This window comes from Blennius ocellaris (assembly GCF_963422515.1).
Source record: "Blennius ocellaris genome assembly, chromosome: 19".
Lineage (NCBI taxonomy): Eukaryota > Metazoa > Chordata > Actinopteri > Blenniiformes > Blenniidae > Blennius > Blennius ocellaris.
This window is the reverse complement of record NC_137668.1, coordinates 14,736,722-14,751,436: the sequence shown is the minus strand read 5'-3', so window position 1 is coordinate 14,751,436 and position 14,715 is coordinate 14,736,722. Positions and strand designations below refer to the sequence as shown.

Genomic DNA, 14,715 nt, shown 5'->3' with positions numbered 1-14,715 from the left:
AACAGGGAAGCCGCTTAACCCAAAACACCAGCTCGCTGCAATCAGAAGGAAACTGGTCACCAGTTAACAGGGAAGCCACTTAATCTGAAACACCGACCCTCTTCTCAGAAAAGGAAGTTAGCCAAAGCTGACTGCTGCTGACCATCAGTGACTAGCTGGCTGCTAGGCTAGCGACTGTACACAGGTACGTGTTTGTATTCCATGAAACAACCTGCCGAGGGATATTCGTTGAGCAGTGATGATGTTGGCTTTGCACGGAACTCTATCGTGATCTGCGTAGTTAGCTTCGAGCCGCTGTCTCAAGCATTTTGGAGGCGCTAAGGTTAGCTGCTGTTAGCCGAACAGCTGTTATTTGGTGGCTGCAGCCTGAAGCGTCACTATCATTAACTAAATGTGCAGCTTGAATGAGGAAGTGTCCACAATAAATGTCCGCAACGACTCTATAATCAGCTTAATTGACAATGAGATTACCTTGAGCAGGTTCATATTAACCAGGGACGTGCTCCCCATAATACTTATGTGATAATAACATGTGTATTCACTGTTAATTGGTCTCAATAACTGGTCGCTTTCTCAGACTTTCTTCAGGCAGCGTCTCTTCAAGCTGAGCTCAGTTATTGTTGTCTATATTTAGCGTGACATTCTCGGTAAATCAGATACTGTGAAGGTTAGTAACATGATATGAGCATGTTGGAATTCAAAGCAGGTCTGTGCTGAAGGGAGGATTCCCATAACTTACTCTAGAAAGTCATATTATGAAAAATAAGAAATTGGTTGAGCTAAGTTCAATATTTGTTGTCGACCATAGAGTCCAGTTTAGAGGGTCTAACCTTCGAATTTAAGATAACACAGAATACAGAATTGTCGACGTAGTTCTGCTATGCATACTAATACTGAGGTTTAAGAATTCATCGGAATCTAAAATGTTGAAAAGCATTTCTGGATTTGGTTGATTAAGTATTAAACACACCTCAAAAATGAACAATATATCTTAAACTGTCAGAATTTGCCATGTGATTTTGATGAGATTTGGGTTTTTGCGGTATAATACTATGAATCTCTTTGTTAGGTTTCATATAATCGACTGCAGGTAAGAGGAAGAACCTACATGGGATAGAATGATTTTTTAGAAACATCTGTAAATGTAAATACAGTTTAAGTTTAAGAGTATCAACCCTTCCTCAAAAAGGAACCAAAAAATCTTAATTTATGTGACATAAAAATGATTTTGGTAACAATTGTTGACTTCATGAGGGCAGGTTTTTTTTTAATGCATGTGGTTATGTAATGAAACAAATTACATTAGAAGTGTTCCTGAATAAAAGTGTGTTGAATTTAAAACACGTGAGCATAGATGTTTACACGTTGTCTCAAATTCACACATCCAGGAGGGTTAAGCCGATTAATCGCTGTACTTATAAAACAGTAAGGGAGGTGTCATAACAGAGGCAGCTGTCGCTCAGTTTGGTTCCTCTATATAACCTTCAGCAACGACTTCAAAGCATGAAGCTTCCTGTTACATTTTCACGATTTGATAAATAAAACATGAAAGATGGCCCATGCTGGTTCGGATGTTGTTGGGGTTTTTTCCCCCCCCCCAACAGCATCATACACATATGCAACGTTTATCCAAACCAATCATTACCAAAAAAAAAACTGCAGATGCCCTCTTCTCTCTTGTTGTGTTGCGTTCCCAATAAAACTATTTTGGACAGGTCGGTCACTATTTACATTGAGTCTAATCTGGGACTCATCCATGCAAACTGCTGACTGGCAAAACATTCCAATGAACTTTAGCTCGAATCAAGATTTCTGACAAACTGAGTTGATGCTGTTTACTGCTGCAGAGTAGATGATTAATGTTTACCATGTGATTTTGGTAAAAACTTGGTGGAGTTTTTTTGTTTTGTTTTGTTTTTTACTATTGTCTGCTCTTTTTTTGCCTCATGTGCAAAACCAGTGTAATAAATGTTACATATGTTAACATTTATTCCTGTCTAATCCCACATTATATCAGTGATATCTCAGGTATAGTCAAATTGGGGTTCCAGATGCCCAGTTGGGACGTGTATTTGCAGAATGTTTCCATGTAGGTCACCCAGTGTCTCCCCTCCCATTGCTTTCTCCTCCCCTTTCTGGTTTCTTCCTCCCGTCCTGTCACTCAGTCTCTACATTGTTTTCTACACACTCTTTCTAATAAGCTGTACCTCTTTGGCTCCGGAACAGACTTTAGAGATCACTGCGACTTGAAGCAAACCGACACGCTGATTTACCTGCTTGGTTTTGTTTCGACATTTCAGGTCACAGACTTTCCTCACAATGGGGGTGAAAGATCGCCCTCAGTGTTACTTTGATGTGGAACTCAATCGGGAGCCAGGTAAGCATATTTCTCATAGCTTCTCAGAGCTCACACACACACAAAAAAAACATTCAATGTTTTTGTTTTGCTTGGTTTTACATTTGTTCTTTATGGTGTTTCCAAATGTAAAGCAGAAAACTCAATTGTTTCTCAGCTTGCAGACGAGTTTAACAAACTGGTTTGGCACACAGTGCATGTTTGGCTAAATGGCTGCTCTGTAGTTTAGTCCTAGCATCTATTCACTTCATGTATTTACTGCGCAGTAACTTCGTGACACTTGTAAGAATGTGAAGACAGACTGGACCAGTTTAGTTGCAGAGACATTTCCTCTTCACACGTGTGTAGGACCAGAACTGCTATCATCTATGGAAAAGTTTCTATAACGTCTGAGCTTCGCCACAGGATCCTTGTAATTACATGCTGTGTGCCAATTAAAAGTGTACATGCATTATAGCACTCCAGTGTATTTCTTAATTAGCGTAGTACAATTATCTTCCCTTAATTGTTTTTGTAGGAGAAAGTTATTGTACCATCAGCTTTTGTCTTTTGAATAATAAAGTTTTTTTTTTTTTTTTTTTAAGTTCATGCAAACCCTGCCTGGTTACCGTTTCTCTTTGCTTTCTAGTTGGACGCATTGTCTTTCAACTCTTTTCTGACGTTTGTCCCAAGACAAGCAAAAACTTTCTCAGTTTGTGCACCGGTGAGTAACATTCATTCACAAACATCCTCCACTTGGAAGTGTCTTGCATCTGCGGTGTTACGAGGAAAACGTGAAAATGGTCTGTTCATCTTTCTGATATAACACAGAACTGGTACATTTCTCTTGGGATGATTCCCTTAAATCCCATAACGACGTGAAATATAGTGAACATAAAAAGAGACCCGGAGCTCCGCCACTCCCCCTGGGTCATTCAATATGTTGTGGAGATGAGGAGTGGCTGGTCGCGTTAACAGTCTGGTGACAGATGGAGTCACGGGATGCACGGAGGGGTCCCGCCTCGTCCCACAAGATATTTCATCCCATGAAGCAGAACGGAGTGTACTGTGGTGGCGGTGGTCAGCCCGGAGATCCCAATAAATCTGCAAACGGGCAGCAAATCGATGCTCCCTCTCGTTTTTCACCATACCAGTGGGAATCTGACGCCGGGAATGGCGGACACAGGAGATGGCCGGGTTTTTCTGTTCCTGGGCGTACATACAACACAGGCAAACAGAGCGTGACTCGGTAATGCACACCATTCAGCCTGTGCAGTTTGCTGTGACTTTCTCAAAGTTTCGACTGTGTCCTTTCAGAGCAGGATCAGCTTCCAACACGCCAAAGTGAAAGGCCGGCTTTCTCTCCACTGAAATTAGCCCGGACACATCAAACACATCTAATTAACTCTGTGCCTTCACTCCGCGGAGGGAAAAAAAATCCTTTTAAGGAATAGCTTTTGGCTCCTATTCTGACCGTAGTCATTACTATTAACAAGAGTTTGTCTGATCGGAGGTATTCAAATAGAGTTTTCTGAACTCCACCTCTCCCAAGTTTGCGTTTCATCCCCCTATTCAGAACGAGTCCCATGACCGTCAGCCTTTCTCAACTTGTAAACACGTCTTGTTGACATCGTCCTCTTTGGATCTCTGCTAACATTCTTGTAATTGCAGGTGAGAAAGGAACTGGGAAAGTCACCGGGAAAAAGCTATGCTACAAAGGCTCCACGTTTCACAGAGTTGTAAAAAACTTTATGATTCAAGGAGGCGACTTCACCGAAGGTAATGTCACCCTAACTCATTTATTCTAAAAGAGAATGTTAAATCAAGCTGACTGCATACGGTTTAATCAGATTTTCTTGCCATTACTCCGCATAATTTTTTAAAACTGCAGGTCGGTTTTTGGGGTTTTTGTTTTGTTTTTTGTTTTTTCTCTCCCTATAAAGTGTAATGAAATGCAGCGGGGCAAATCACTGCTGCTGTGAAAAAGATTGCACTTCTGATTTGCTTTGTTTTGAAGAAGAATTAAATGCTCCCCAGGTAGAAGATGTCTTTCAGTCACAAAACACTGCTTTGCATTGTTTCACATCCAACAATTAATGACAGTAATTACAAGCGAAATTAAAATGGCCCAGAAAGTGATGAAAGCTATTAATCTGGTCACAGTGCTGACATACGTACACAAAGCAGCCAGGCTCTGTCGTGGCAGGAATCCAGATCACTGTACTGTTTAATGAGAGTAGAAACTCCTTTATGTGCTCCGCAAAACATACAGCGGCCACTCTTTTGCTTCCTCGTGTTCGCAAAAGCAGTTGAGACTGCATTGTTCTATAATCGTATGTATGCTACTGTTGACTCAATCCATCCGTGGTGCATCTAATGGATTTTACGATGTCATTCTGTGCAGGAAATGGAAGAGGTGGAGAGTCCATATATGGTGGCTACTTTGAAGGTATTAGACATATCAAGCTACTAATGTGGATCGAACTCAGCATTACTGTCGTGTTGCATGTGCTTACTGATGTAATCGGGGGTTTTCCCCGCAAAGTTCCTTGTGTAACTTGTGACTGACCTGTTCTTTTCCGCTGTGTTCTGTTGACTAGCAGTAGTGAGCGTTAAACAAGTCAGCATGGAGAATACGGCATTCTCTTTACTGAAACCTACAATCTTCCTGCCTAAATCTTTCAACATATTCTTTTATTTGTAGAGTGGTCTTTTGCAAAATGAGAAGGTAAGAGATGTACACAGCTCTGTAACACCATACCGACATCGTCCCCACCAAGCAAATGTGCACAGACGCACATTTGTGCTGAAGTTTTTTTTTTTCTTTTTTTTTTTTTTCCCCCCATTCATTCAGCAGGGCCCGTTGGTCCCCCGAAGCTCAGGTTACTTTTTATGTTGAATATGCGGTGTCTATCGCTACGGCTCCACAAACATGACTTATCAGTAGTCAAGACACCAGACCGCCGGTTCTCTTCATTAATGAGAATACATCATGTACCGATATCTCACCTGATTGCAATTTTGTTTTACACTCTTTTTAATCTGCTCACCATAATGTCAACAGTTTTCACAATGTATATATTTATATCTATTAGAAACGCCTTCTCTAAAAGTTGAACGCACAGATAAACGTAAATCTCTCTGATCACGGGAGAAAAAAAAAAGATAACTTTGTGAAGGCGGATCTTATGGCGCGCTGGATTGCGTTGTACCTATTGAAGTGGTAAATCAGTGCATGCTTCCCTCCGATATTGACGCCGAGCTCAAGGTGTCTGTTTGCCTCATTAAACAGCATCGATTGTTCTTTTGTAAACATATCTTACACAGCCTGATTGCTTTCAGTCAAGTGCACGTTTGCCTTTGATAAATCAGATTTTTCATTTGCACCCTTCAAGTGCACCCTGTGGATAAACCCTGCTCTGGTGGGGTTTATTTTTTTTCCTCCAAACAATTATTACTTCGACTCAAAGGCGGAGATGAGCGCATCTTGGTATTAGCTGTTGAAATAAGAAGTAGGTTTATCGGAGCCACGTGTGATAATGAACTAACCCATGAGGATATGCTTTGGAGGATAGCCATGTTTGCTATGATCTGGAAACGGTTGTGACGACACAGTGTCGGTGAGACAGCGAAGAGGTTACTTTTTTCATTTTTCAGGAACATTTCCAGTAGAAGTGCATACATTTTAAAACCCGAACCTGTCTTCCTCTGCTCCTCACAGATGAGAACTTCACTCTGAAACATGACAAAGCTTTCCTCTTGTCCATGGCCAATCGGGGGAAGGACACCAACGGTTCACAGTTTTTCATGTGAGCAACCTCTAGTTTAACGTACCCGAGCACCTTAGATCGCCTTTTAACTGTCAGTTTGATACAAGTTTGCCTTTTTTTGTTTTCAACCTTTTTTTTTTTTTTTTTTTTAATTTCTTCCAGTTTTAAAGCTGTAGACTTTATCATTGAGTTTGACCATCATCAGTCCACTCTCTGTGTGCAGTTAGATTTGCAGAGAAAAATTGGATTCATTCTTTTTCACCTACAAATGTGTTACATTTTTTCTCTTGCCGTTTTTTGTGTAAAATTTGCAGAAACTCTAGCATCCTGCTCTTCCAAGGTAAAGTGTCTCAAAGGCTGTGTCTCTCTCTCACTCTCACTCTCTCACTCTCCTGACTGTATTTATAATTAAATAGTTTTGTATTTTCAAACATTCTGCACAGTAGTGTTCAATTATGTTGCACTTTTACATGGCTAAAGGTGGCTTGTGTGTTTTATTTTTTTTATTTTTAAGGGGTTTTGTAAATGCCCTTTATATCAATACAAGGTCACCATGAATTCAAAATGTTTGTCATGATTGAATATTTTCAAAATACAAAGAAAAAAAATGTTTTAATTTAATGACATAGATGCATAGTCACATACATGTAATTGCTTACGCGCTCTGGGCGAGTGGTTTCATTTCCATATTAAGAGTATTTTTTTTTTTTTTATTAATTTGCTCCCAAAAATGATTGAACAATGGCTAAATGGTCTGGCAACTTCTGTGCCTTTTTGAGATTTTACCCTGTGGTACAAGTTACAGCCACATTTTGTCAAAGTAGTTTGTTTATTCTCATTCCTTTCGTCCTTTTCTCCCTTTTTCATGACCCGACCTGCTTCTGGTCATCGTCCCGCCTGTGAAATGCTGGATTGTTCATAAGCAGCACAACTAAGACGGCGCCTCATCTTGATGGGTAGGCGAGACCTCATTTACCATCATACCACTGCTGTTTGTCACAATGTTTTCATCAGTTCTATTGGAATACATGCTCTAAACTATGTCTGGAACACAACTCATAGTAAAAAAATAATACAATAATAAAAATACTTTTTGGTTCTCCTGAAATTGATGATCATCTAATAGTTATGCATTGTCACATTTACCACATAGGAACAAATCACTTTTTCTTCCTCCTGCACAGAGTCCACGTAGTGTTTGGCGTGGTCATCTCCGGCTTTGAAGTGGTCAAGAAGATCGAGGGGCTGAAGGCCGATTCAGCCAGCAGACCGTACGCCGATGTGAGAGTGATGGACTGTGGGCAGCTGATCACAAAGTCTGCGAATGATGGCAAGTTCAATGAGAGATCTTTTTTTTTTTTATTGCTCCCAAATCTGATGAAATGGCTGAAGAGAACCTTTTCTTCCTTGGTACTTGGTTTTAAGCTCATTTGTTCTTACTAAAGATGTAAATCTTTAAAATGGGTCACAGGGGCTTTTGAAAAGCCTCAGGATTGAAAACAGGAGGCCGTTTTTGGGTTGTTTTTTTTTTTTTTTTCAAAGTACAATAAAAAAAATATTTACTTGCGATTATGTCCACATAAAATTTAGTTTTGCTCATTCAGGTGTTTTCAAAAGGTTGATTTCTAATTTCATACCAACTTAAATTGCATTATTTACGGAACTATTTTGGTAGATGTAGAGATTTGTTTACCAGAAAATGATATCTGCAAATGAATCCTTTGAAATCTGAGCGACTGTAATAACTATTTTCACCAGCTTGTAGATTTATTGCCGCCCAGACGGCACTGCGAGAGTTCTATATCTGATGTGTAGGATTTATAACACAAAAGCTCACAGGGATTATGTACATTCTAATCGATCAGTCTACACAAGAGGCTACAACGTTTTTCCGTCTTTTGCTTCAGTGAGAGATGGCATGTGCGGTTGTGCGATCGTAATAATTTGTGCTGAGTCTTTTTTGGGTGTGGATTTAGATGCCAGATCCCCCCCCCCTAGTGGCATTAGTGCAGGGCGTGTAACCTGATCTTGTGTTTAATGAGGATCAGCGAGGTGATCTCTGTGGCGTTCAGCTGGCGTCAGCCCACCTGACTCTGCCAGGTCTGCTTTCATTCCCTGCAACATACCAGGAAGGTTCAAACAAAGTTTTTGCTGTCGTGGTGATGTCCCGCTCCGAAATTATTCCCGGCACTTTGATCTTTTTCTTTTCCTGAACGTACCAGTAGTTTCTAGAAACGGGCGTAACTTCAATGGATTTCACACATTCTGTTGTGGTTCTTCCTCCAGTGCTTGAAGGCAAGCGGAAAAGGGCCTCCTGTTCTGCCGACTCGTCCTTCGACTACCATGACTCGTTCTCTCCGTTGTCCTCTTCAGTGGAGTCTGAGAGTGAATCGGATGAAAAGCACAAACTTCACAAGCGCAAGAGACATACAAAAAGTAGACGGTCTAAAAAGAAACGCAGGGAATCGAGACAAAAAACCACGGACGTTCTGTCTCCCAAGAAAAGGTATTTTTGAGCCTGCTTATCGTCAAGTCTTTATAAATACCCTTGTGTATTCAAATGTGGATGATCACATGTTTAATCTGGATGTAAACACATTGGCACGAGGCTCGCTCTGAATGGCGACAAGCATAAACATTCCCAACAGTCGTCTGCAGATATTATCTGCATATTTTATAGGTTTAGGAGCCACAAGACGCTTTGTATTTTTTGCATAAGAAAATCATGTTTTGATTGTATGTTTTCATTCTTGCTCCAACAGACCTGTGGGAAGAGACCAGCTGGATGGAGAAAATGAAGTGGAAGAGGAGAAGGAGCAGTGTGGGAAGAGAGAGAAGCTTGTGGTTCGACCAGAGGAAATCCCCCCCGTGCCAGAGAACCGCTTCCTGCTGCGACGGGACGTCCCCACCCAGGAAAATAAGTCTGAAAAGTCGGTTTTAGTTTGGCCTTTACTTTGTGTGTGTGTTTGTTTATTTATTTCACTATACAGATTCAATAGCAATCATTTAGAAATGTGACCTTTTCAAATTGAACGTTCTCAGAATTGAGAAAGAGGAATCAACTCTCCCAACTGACCTGAAACCAGCAGTGTCGAAATCTGGGCGCAAGATCAAAGGCAGAGGAACGATGGTATTTATCATTCTCCTGGATTATCAAATACACAGAGTTCATCAGAACAGTTGGCACACACATTAGCTGGTCACAGAGGCGCATACCATCTGGCCGTGATGCGTGTGTAACAATTGTTTTTTATATCAACTTTTGCAGCGATATCACACTCCCACGAGGTCCAAGTCGCGCTCTGCATCTCTCGAAGAGCGTGGAAGCAGTGAGACGCCGCCCCACTGGAAAGAAGAAATGACGAGAACAAAGATTTATCAACCCGCAAGCCTCGAGAGATGGAGCAAAGGAGACAAGTAGGACATATTTATGTCATTCCAACGTTTGAATATCTTTTTTTTTTTTTTTTTCCTTTGTTTTCCTTCATGTGTCTTCTGACTTAACAGATTGAATGACCATTCCTCAAGCAGATGGGATGACAGGAGTGAATCTGACTGGTCCCCGTTGGCAGAACATTCCTCGGACCGCAGTTCAGGCACGTCGAGTCAGCACCAGCAGAAGAAAAAAGTGGAGAAGAAGAAAGCCAAGCACAAGAAAAAGACCAAAAAACGTAAACAACGCAAGAAGAAACGCTCCAAGAACAAATCTCCAGAATCTCGCATCTCAAAGGACGAAACGTCTCCGAGCAGGAACTCCAGAAATTCACGTTCTTCAACTCATTCCTCGCCAAGCTTGCATCATTCGTCACATAGGAGGAAACGACAGCCCTCGACGTCCATCAGAGACTCACGGTCCTACTCTAGGTCTTGCGCATCTAGTCGGTCCAGATCTCGGGAGAGGTCCAGGTCTTACTCAAGATCCACAAGCCTTTCTAGATCTAGAAGTCGATCTTTTTCTCGATCCAGATCTCTGTCTTATTCTCGCTCCCGGTCAAGGTCAAGGTCAAGGTACAGATCCAGATCTTTCACGCCATCCAGACAAAAAAGTGCACCTGAATCTCCACGGAAGAAGAGAGTAAGCAAACCCAAAGCAGACGTCGTCCCGCATGTGACCGACAAGCTTTCAGAGAGCAAAGTCCCACCTGGTCCCAGACCACCATCGGTGGCAGCACCTGAGAGTGCTCCAGCGATCCCACTGAGCGACAGCCCCCCTCCGTCACGCTGGAAACCAGGGCAGAAACCCTGGAAGCCCTCCTACATTCACGTTCAGGAAATTAAAACTAAAGTGACTCCCAGTGAAGTTTCCACCGTTGGAGACGCAGCTGACGCCGTCACAGAAAAAGCACAGACTTCACTGGCACCCAAGTCTTTGTCCGGCGACCCTGCGAGTGACAAAGTACACAAACCTGCTCGACACTCGCACAACAGATCATCCAAGAGCAAGTCCTACAGCCCTTCATACAGCCGCTCGAGGAGTATAAGTTATAGTCGATCCAGGTCCAGGTCCAATTCTAGGTCCAGATCCAGATCCACATCTGCCCATCAGTACAATAGCAGATCATCTTCCTATAACAGATCAGACTCTGAAAACTCCCTCAGAATAAGTAGCAGGAAGACTTTATCAGACAACGATTTGAAAGACTATCACAGTTTTCTGCAGAGAGTTAAAAAATTAGATAAATACGTTTCACTTCTCAGTAGCGAAGACGCTCACTCAGAACTACATAATAAGACAGCAGCCGGTGAGTGTAGTACTGACGTCAATGTCTCTGGGAGAAGAGACTCTAAAGAGAAAACAAAAGAGAAGAGCAGCTCACGGGATCCCAAAACCAAACTATGTGGTTCACATCCAGCAGAGAGCTTTAATAGCAAGTCTGAATGGGACAGTGACAGTGATAAAGTGAGCCAGAGCAACAGTGGCATCCCATTAAAAAGGCAAAAACAGTCTGCTCAGGCCAATGAATTGTCTGGCAGGAAGTTGTCGTCTCTCACTGGATGGAACTCCGAGAGTGACTCTGAAAACCAAGCAGCCAAGGTTTTGGCCATCTCTGAAAAAGAGGAAGGGGAGGCCAGCTCGGAGTCAGATTATGGGACCTCCATGAAAACTTCAGGGGCAGTCGGTTCTCCCGTTCAAAAGACGGCTGCCGTTACTGTTGCCTCTGCTCAGTTGGAGGAAATTCCCAAGAAGGCCTCGCAGCCCGAAAAGCACAAGAGTAAAAAGAAAGCCAAGCGTAAGCGTAAACATAAGAGGAGGGGCGAGAATAAAAGCAGTTCCCATCATAAGGACAAAGCCAAGAAGTCTAAAAAAAGACATCAGAAGCTGAAAGAGACTTTTCATTGGCAGCCACCTTTAGAGTTTGGAGAGGAAGAGGATGATGATGAATCCAGACGGGAGCGACGTGGTTCTGGAAGGGTTGTCAGAGATACGATATCAGATGGTGTGAAAAGGAAGGACCCGCGCTTGACTACCCTCTATGAAAATCAAGCTGTAGAAGAAGAAGTAGGACAGCTGGCATCAAAAGAATGTATTAAAAAAAATTTAAAACACACTGAACCTCATCAACAATCCAACAGAAACAATACGCACAGTTCTCATTTTTCAAGTAGCAAAGAGCTGGAGTCTTTAGACGATATGGACATTTGTACCCCGGAGCATGACGATGAGATTCTGGAAGCTCAACTCACAAGCGATTCTTACAGCGGCCCTGAATCAAACCTAAAATCTACCTCCAGGTCTTCAGGTACCACAGTTAATAATATTTTGCCTCATAACAAAGAACAGTCTGCCATCGCTTCCTCAACGTCTGGCGCATCGCAAGCTGAAGTGAATAAATGCAAAGCTGCTGGGATAAGTTTTAAATGGAGGCCCTTAAAGGGGACGTCGGCACCACAGAACGTCAACACCACTGCCAGTGTGAAAAGCGTCCAAATTCAAGATGACAAGTCCCTCAACACGCAGGGAGTGAGGATGGAAATCAAGAGTAAAAGCCGGGTTCGGCCAGGATCCCTGTTCGACGAGGTCCGCAAGACCGCCAGGCTCAACCAAAGGCCGAGAAACCAGGAGAGCTCGAGTGACGAAAGATCTGCCTCCGAGGAAAAGACCAGGGAAACGTCACACGCACGCTCGCCCAAAAAGTCCAGGTCCGTTTCTCGAAAGTCTCGCTCTGCTTCCAGTCACCGGTCACACTCCAGGGGTTGGAGCCGCTCCTCCAGCAGGTCCGGAAGCAGCTCCAGTTACTTCTCCAGGTAAGACATGAATGACTGAAAGGAATCGATCCCGTCATTCGTAAACTCTTTGTGGAGAACCTTTTTGGAACCACATCAGGATTGTTACTGTCAAAATCTTGTCTGTGATTCACACCCTTCTTGTTCCGCGTCGGACAGAAATGTACATTTCTAACTATGTCGTCGTTTTAGGAGCCGCAGCCCAAGTCACAGGAGACGTAAGAGAGGACGGTCGCACTCTCGCAGCAGTACATACAGAAGTTTTCGGAGCCACAGGTACGCGCCAAGTTGATGGGTTTTATGAGGCGACTAAAAGCTCCCAGCAGGAAATAGTTTCCAACTAAAGCCAGCTGCTGCTTATTTACTTCTACCAGAGAGTTTTAGCCAAACAAAAAAAAAACGTCTGTTGAACAAATAAAAAAGTTAAAACTTGTATACATAACCCTCCCAACAGTTGCCATGATATTATTCAGCCAAGGATTTTCTTTTTCCTCCTCTTCCCATCAGTCGGACGTACAGTCGAAGTCATTCCAGGAGTCACTCGTACAATCGCCGGAGGAGATCCAGGTCTGTGAAGCTCACAGTTTATTTTATTTTGTTTGAAAGCATTATTTTTACTTGTTACCAAACAGCCTATAACGTAGATTAAACCAGTATTGTGTACGGCGTATAGTGAGAGATAAATACTGCTGATTAAATACAATTTCAGTCAGTTTTACTGTCCGGAATAGAAACCAAAAGTATCGTGAAAACTGAAACTACATTTGTACAAAGTTGTTAAGAAGAGTGTGTGGTCGCTGTGTTTGACCTTGTCCACTTAAACTGGGATTGAAGCGATTGTGTAAAAATCCAGAACCTCATTGATGACTGATTTTATTTTATAAGACCATAAAGTTAACAGTTGTTGAATCGACTGTTAAGATTGAAGAAGGAAAAGATAAAATCCAACATAAGGTTGTTTAAAGATTAGTGCTGTATCTGCTGAATTTTTATAAATATATATTAAATTGAAAGAAGGCATTATAAAAGAGTTGTATTTATCATTCAAAAAGTATTGTGTTTTTTTTCAGTGATGTGGAGTTTAGAATGTTTTTTGCTATAGTTTCATCCCATCGCCTGCTAATTATGAGTAAGTCTGAATGATGGAAAACTGTAATAACCCGAAATGGTTTTCTCCATTTAATGGAACCTCTCTCAGCTCATGATAGTGTAAATTTAACACTATTGCTATTTATCCATTATAGTTGTGAAGTAGGATCATTGTCAAGGCTCTGAACAGTTCACTACATTGAACATCACTCTGGAGTCGTTCCCAAAATAATCTGTCTGCCGTTGCTGGGCTGTGTGTTTCGTGCAGGTCCGACTCCTACGACAGTTATTCCAGTCGGAGTCGCAGTGCGAGCAAGAGGCGAGGGCGCCGACGGAGCGACAGCTACAGGAGCTCGGCTCGGTCCTGGTACGATACATTTTTTTGCGATAAATGTTTTGCGTACTGGCAGACTTTGTCCTCTGGATGCATCCTGCCGTCGCTGGAGCACGAAAGGTAAACGTTTCCCTGTGTGCTGTCGTCTGCAGGTCGTACCGCTCCTCCAGTCGCAGTTCTTCCAGACGCAGGAGTCACAGTCGCAGCAGTCGGTACAGCTGAGCTGCCGCACGCTGAGAGAGAGGGAGAGGGAGAGGGAGAGGGAGAGAGAGAGAGGGAGGGAGAGAGGGAGAGGGAGAGAGAGAGAACACAACCACCGAGTATGGACTCTGTGCTAGTTTAATACTGTCCTCATTTGAGACGCTGACATGACAGCCAGCAAGGCAATGAATGTTACATAATATGAAGAAGTGAACCACTAAAAGCTCACACAAAGACGGATCTCCGTCTTTGAGTGGCCGTTCCAGCTGAGGGCGGGATTAAAATCTCTGCGCGCAGCCACGTTGTATGTGAAATATACTCTGTATCGATTACAAATTACAAATAAAATGTGAATAGTTGAGATTATTGTATATTTGTATATTGTTTTTTTCTACTTTTGCCTTTTATACACTGAAAGGGGGGGGGTCAACTTGTTCTTAGTATGTTGGAAGATTGTTTTTAAGTTCAGATTTTGCCTTAATTTTTGTATAAATTAATGTCTAGAAGAGTTCTCACTGGTTACTGGTTTTGTTAAAACCTTTTTTTTTTTTTACGGAACTTTTTAAAACTATTAAGAATGTTACAACTGTCCTCAACATATAGAATGTATGATTGACCATCTATTGAAACGGTTAATGTTTCAACTAATAAAGATGGTTATACCCTAAAGCTCTCGTCTCCCTGGCTTTATCATTCATTGTTTTATTAGTTTAAGAGCTCACCAATATTTGGAGCTGTACGTACTTCTACAATGGCGCCAT

At 42.2% G+C, this 14,715-nt stretch overlaps 1 protein-coding gene across 5 annotated transcripts; it reads left to right on the top strand.

Moving 5' to 3' along the window:
• The first annotated feature begins 136 nt into the window (after nt 1-136).
• nktr (natural killer cell triggering receptor) lies at nt 137-14,018 on the top strand. 5 transcript variants are annotated; one of them, XM_080515179.1, is made up of 17 exons: nt 137-184; nt 2,301-2,377; nt 2,985-3,059; nt 4,007-4,114; nt 4,740-4,784; nt 6,057-6,144; nt 7,032-7,061; nt 7,290-7,435; nt 8,392-8,611; nt 8,868-9,035; nt 9,148-9,235; nt 9,374-9,522; nt 9,637-12,351; nt 12,523-12,606; nt 12,838-12,897; nt 13,688-13,786; nt 13,906-14,018. In XM_080515179.1, the coding sequence occupies exons 2-17, from the start codon at nt 2,320-2,322 to the stop codon at nt 13,973-13,975; spliced, it is 4,203 nt and encodes a 1,400-aa protein (XP_080371305.1). In that variant the 5' UTR covers nt 137-184; nt 2,301-2,319; the 3' UTR covers nt 13,976-14,018. The 5 variants fall into 5 exon arrangements, with proteins under 5 accessions (XP_080371305.1, XP_080371304.1, XP_080371303.1 ...); XM_080515178.1 differs by having other exon boundaries at nt 9,634-12,351; XM_080515177.1 differs by having other exon boundaries at nt 9,613-12,351.
• The last annotated feature ends 697 nt before the right edge of the window (nt 14,019-14,715 follow it).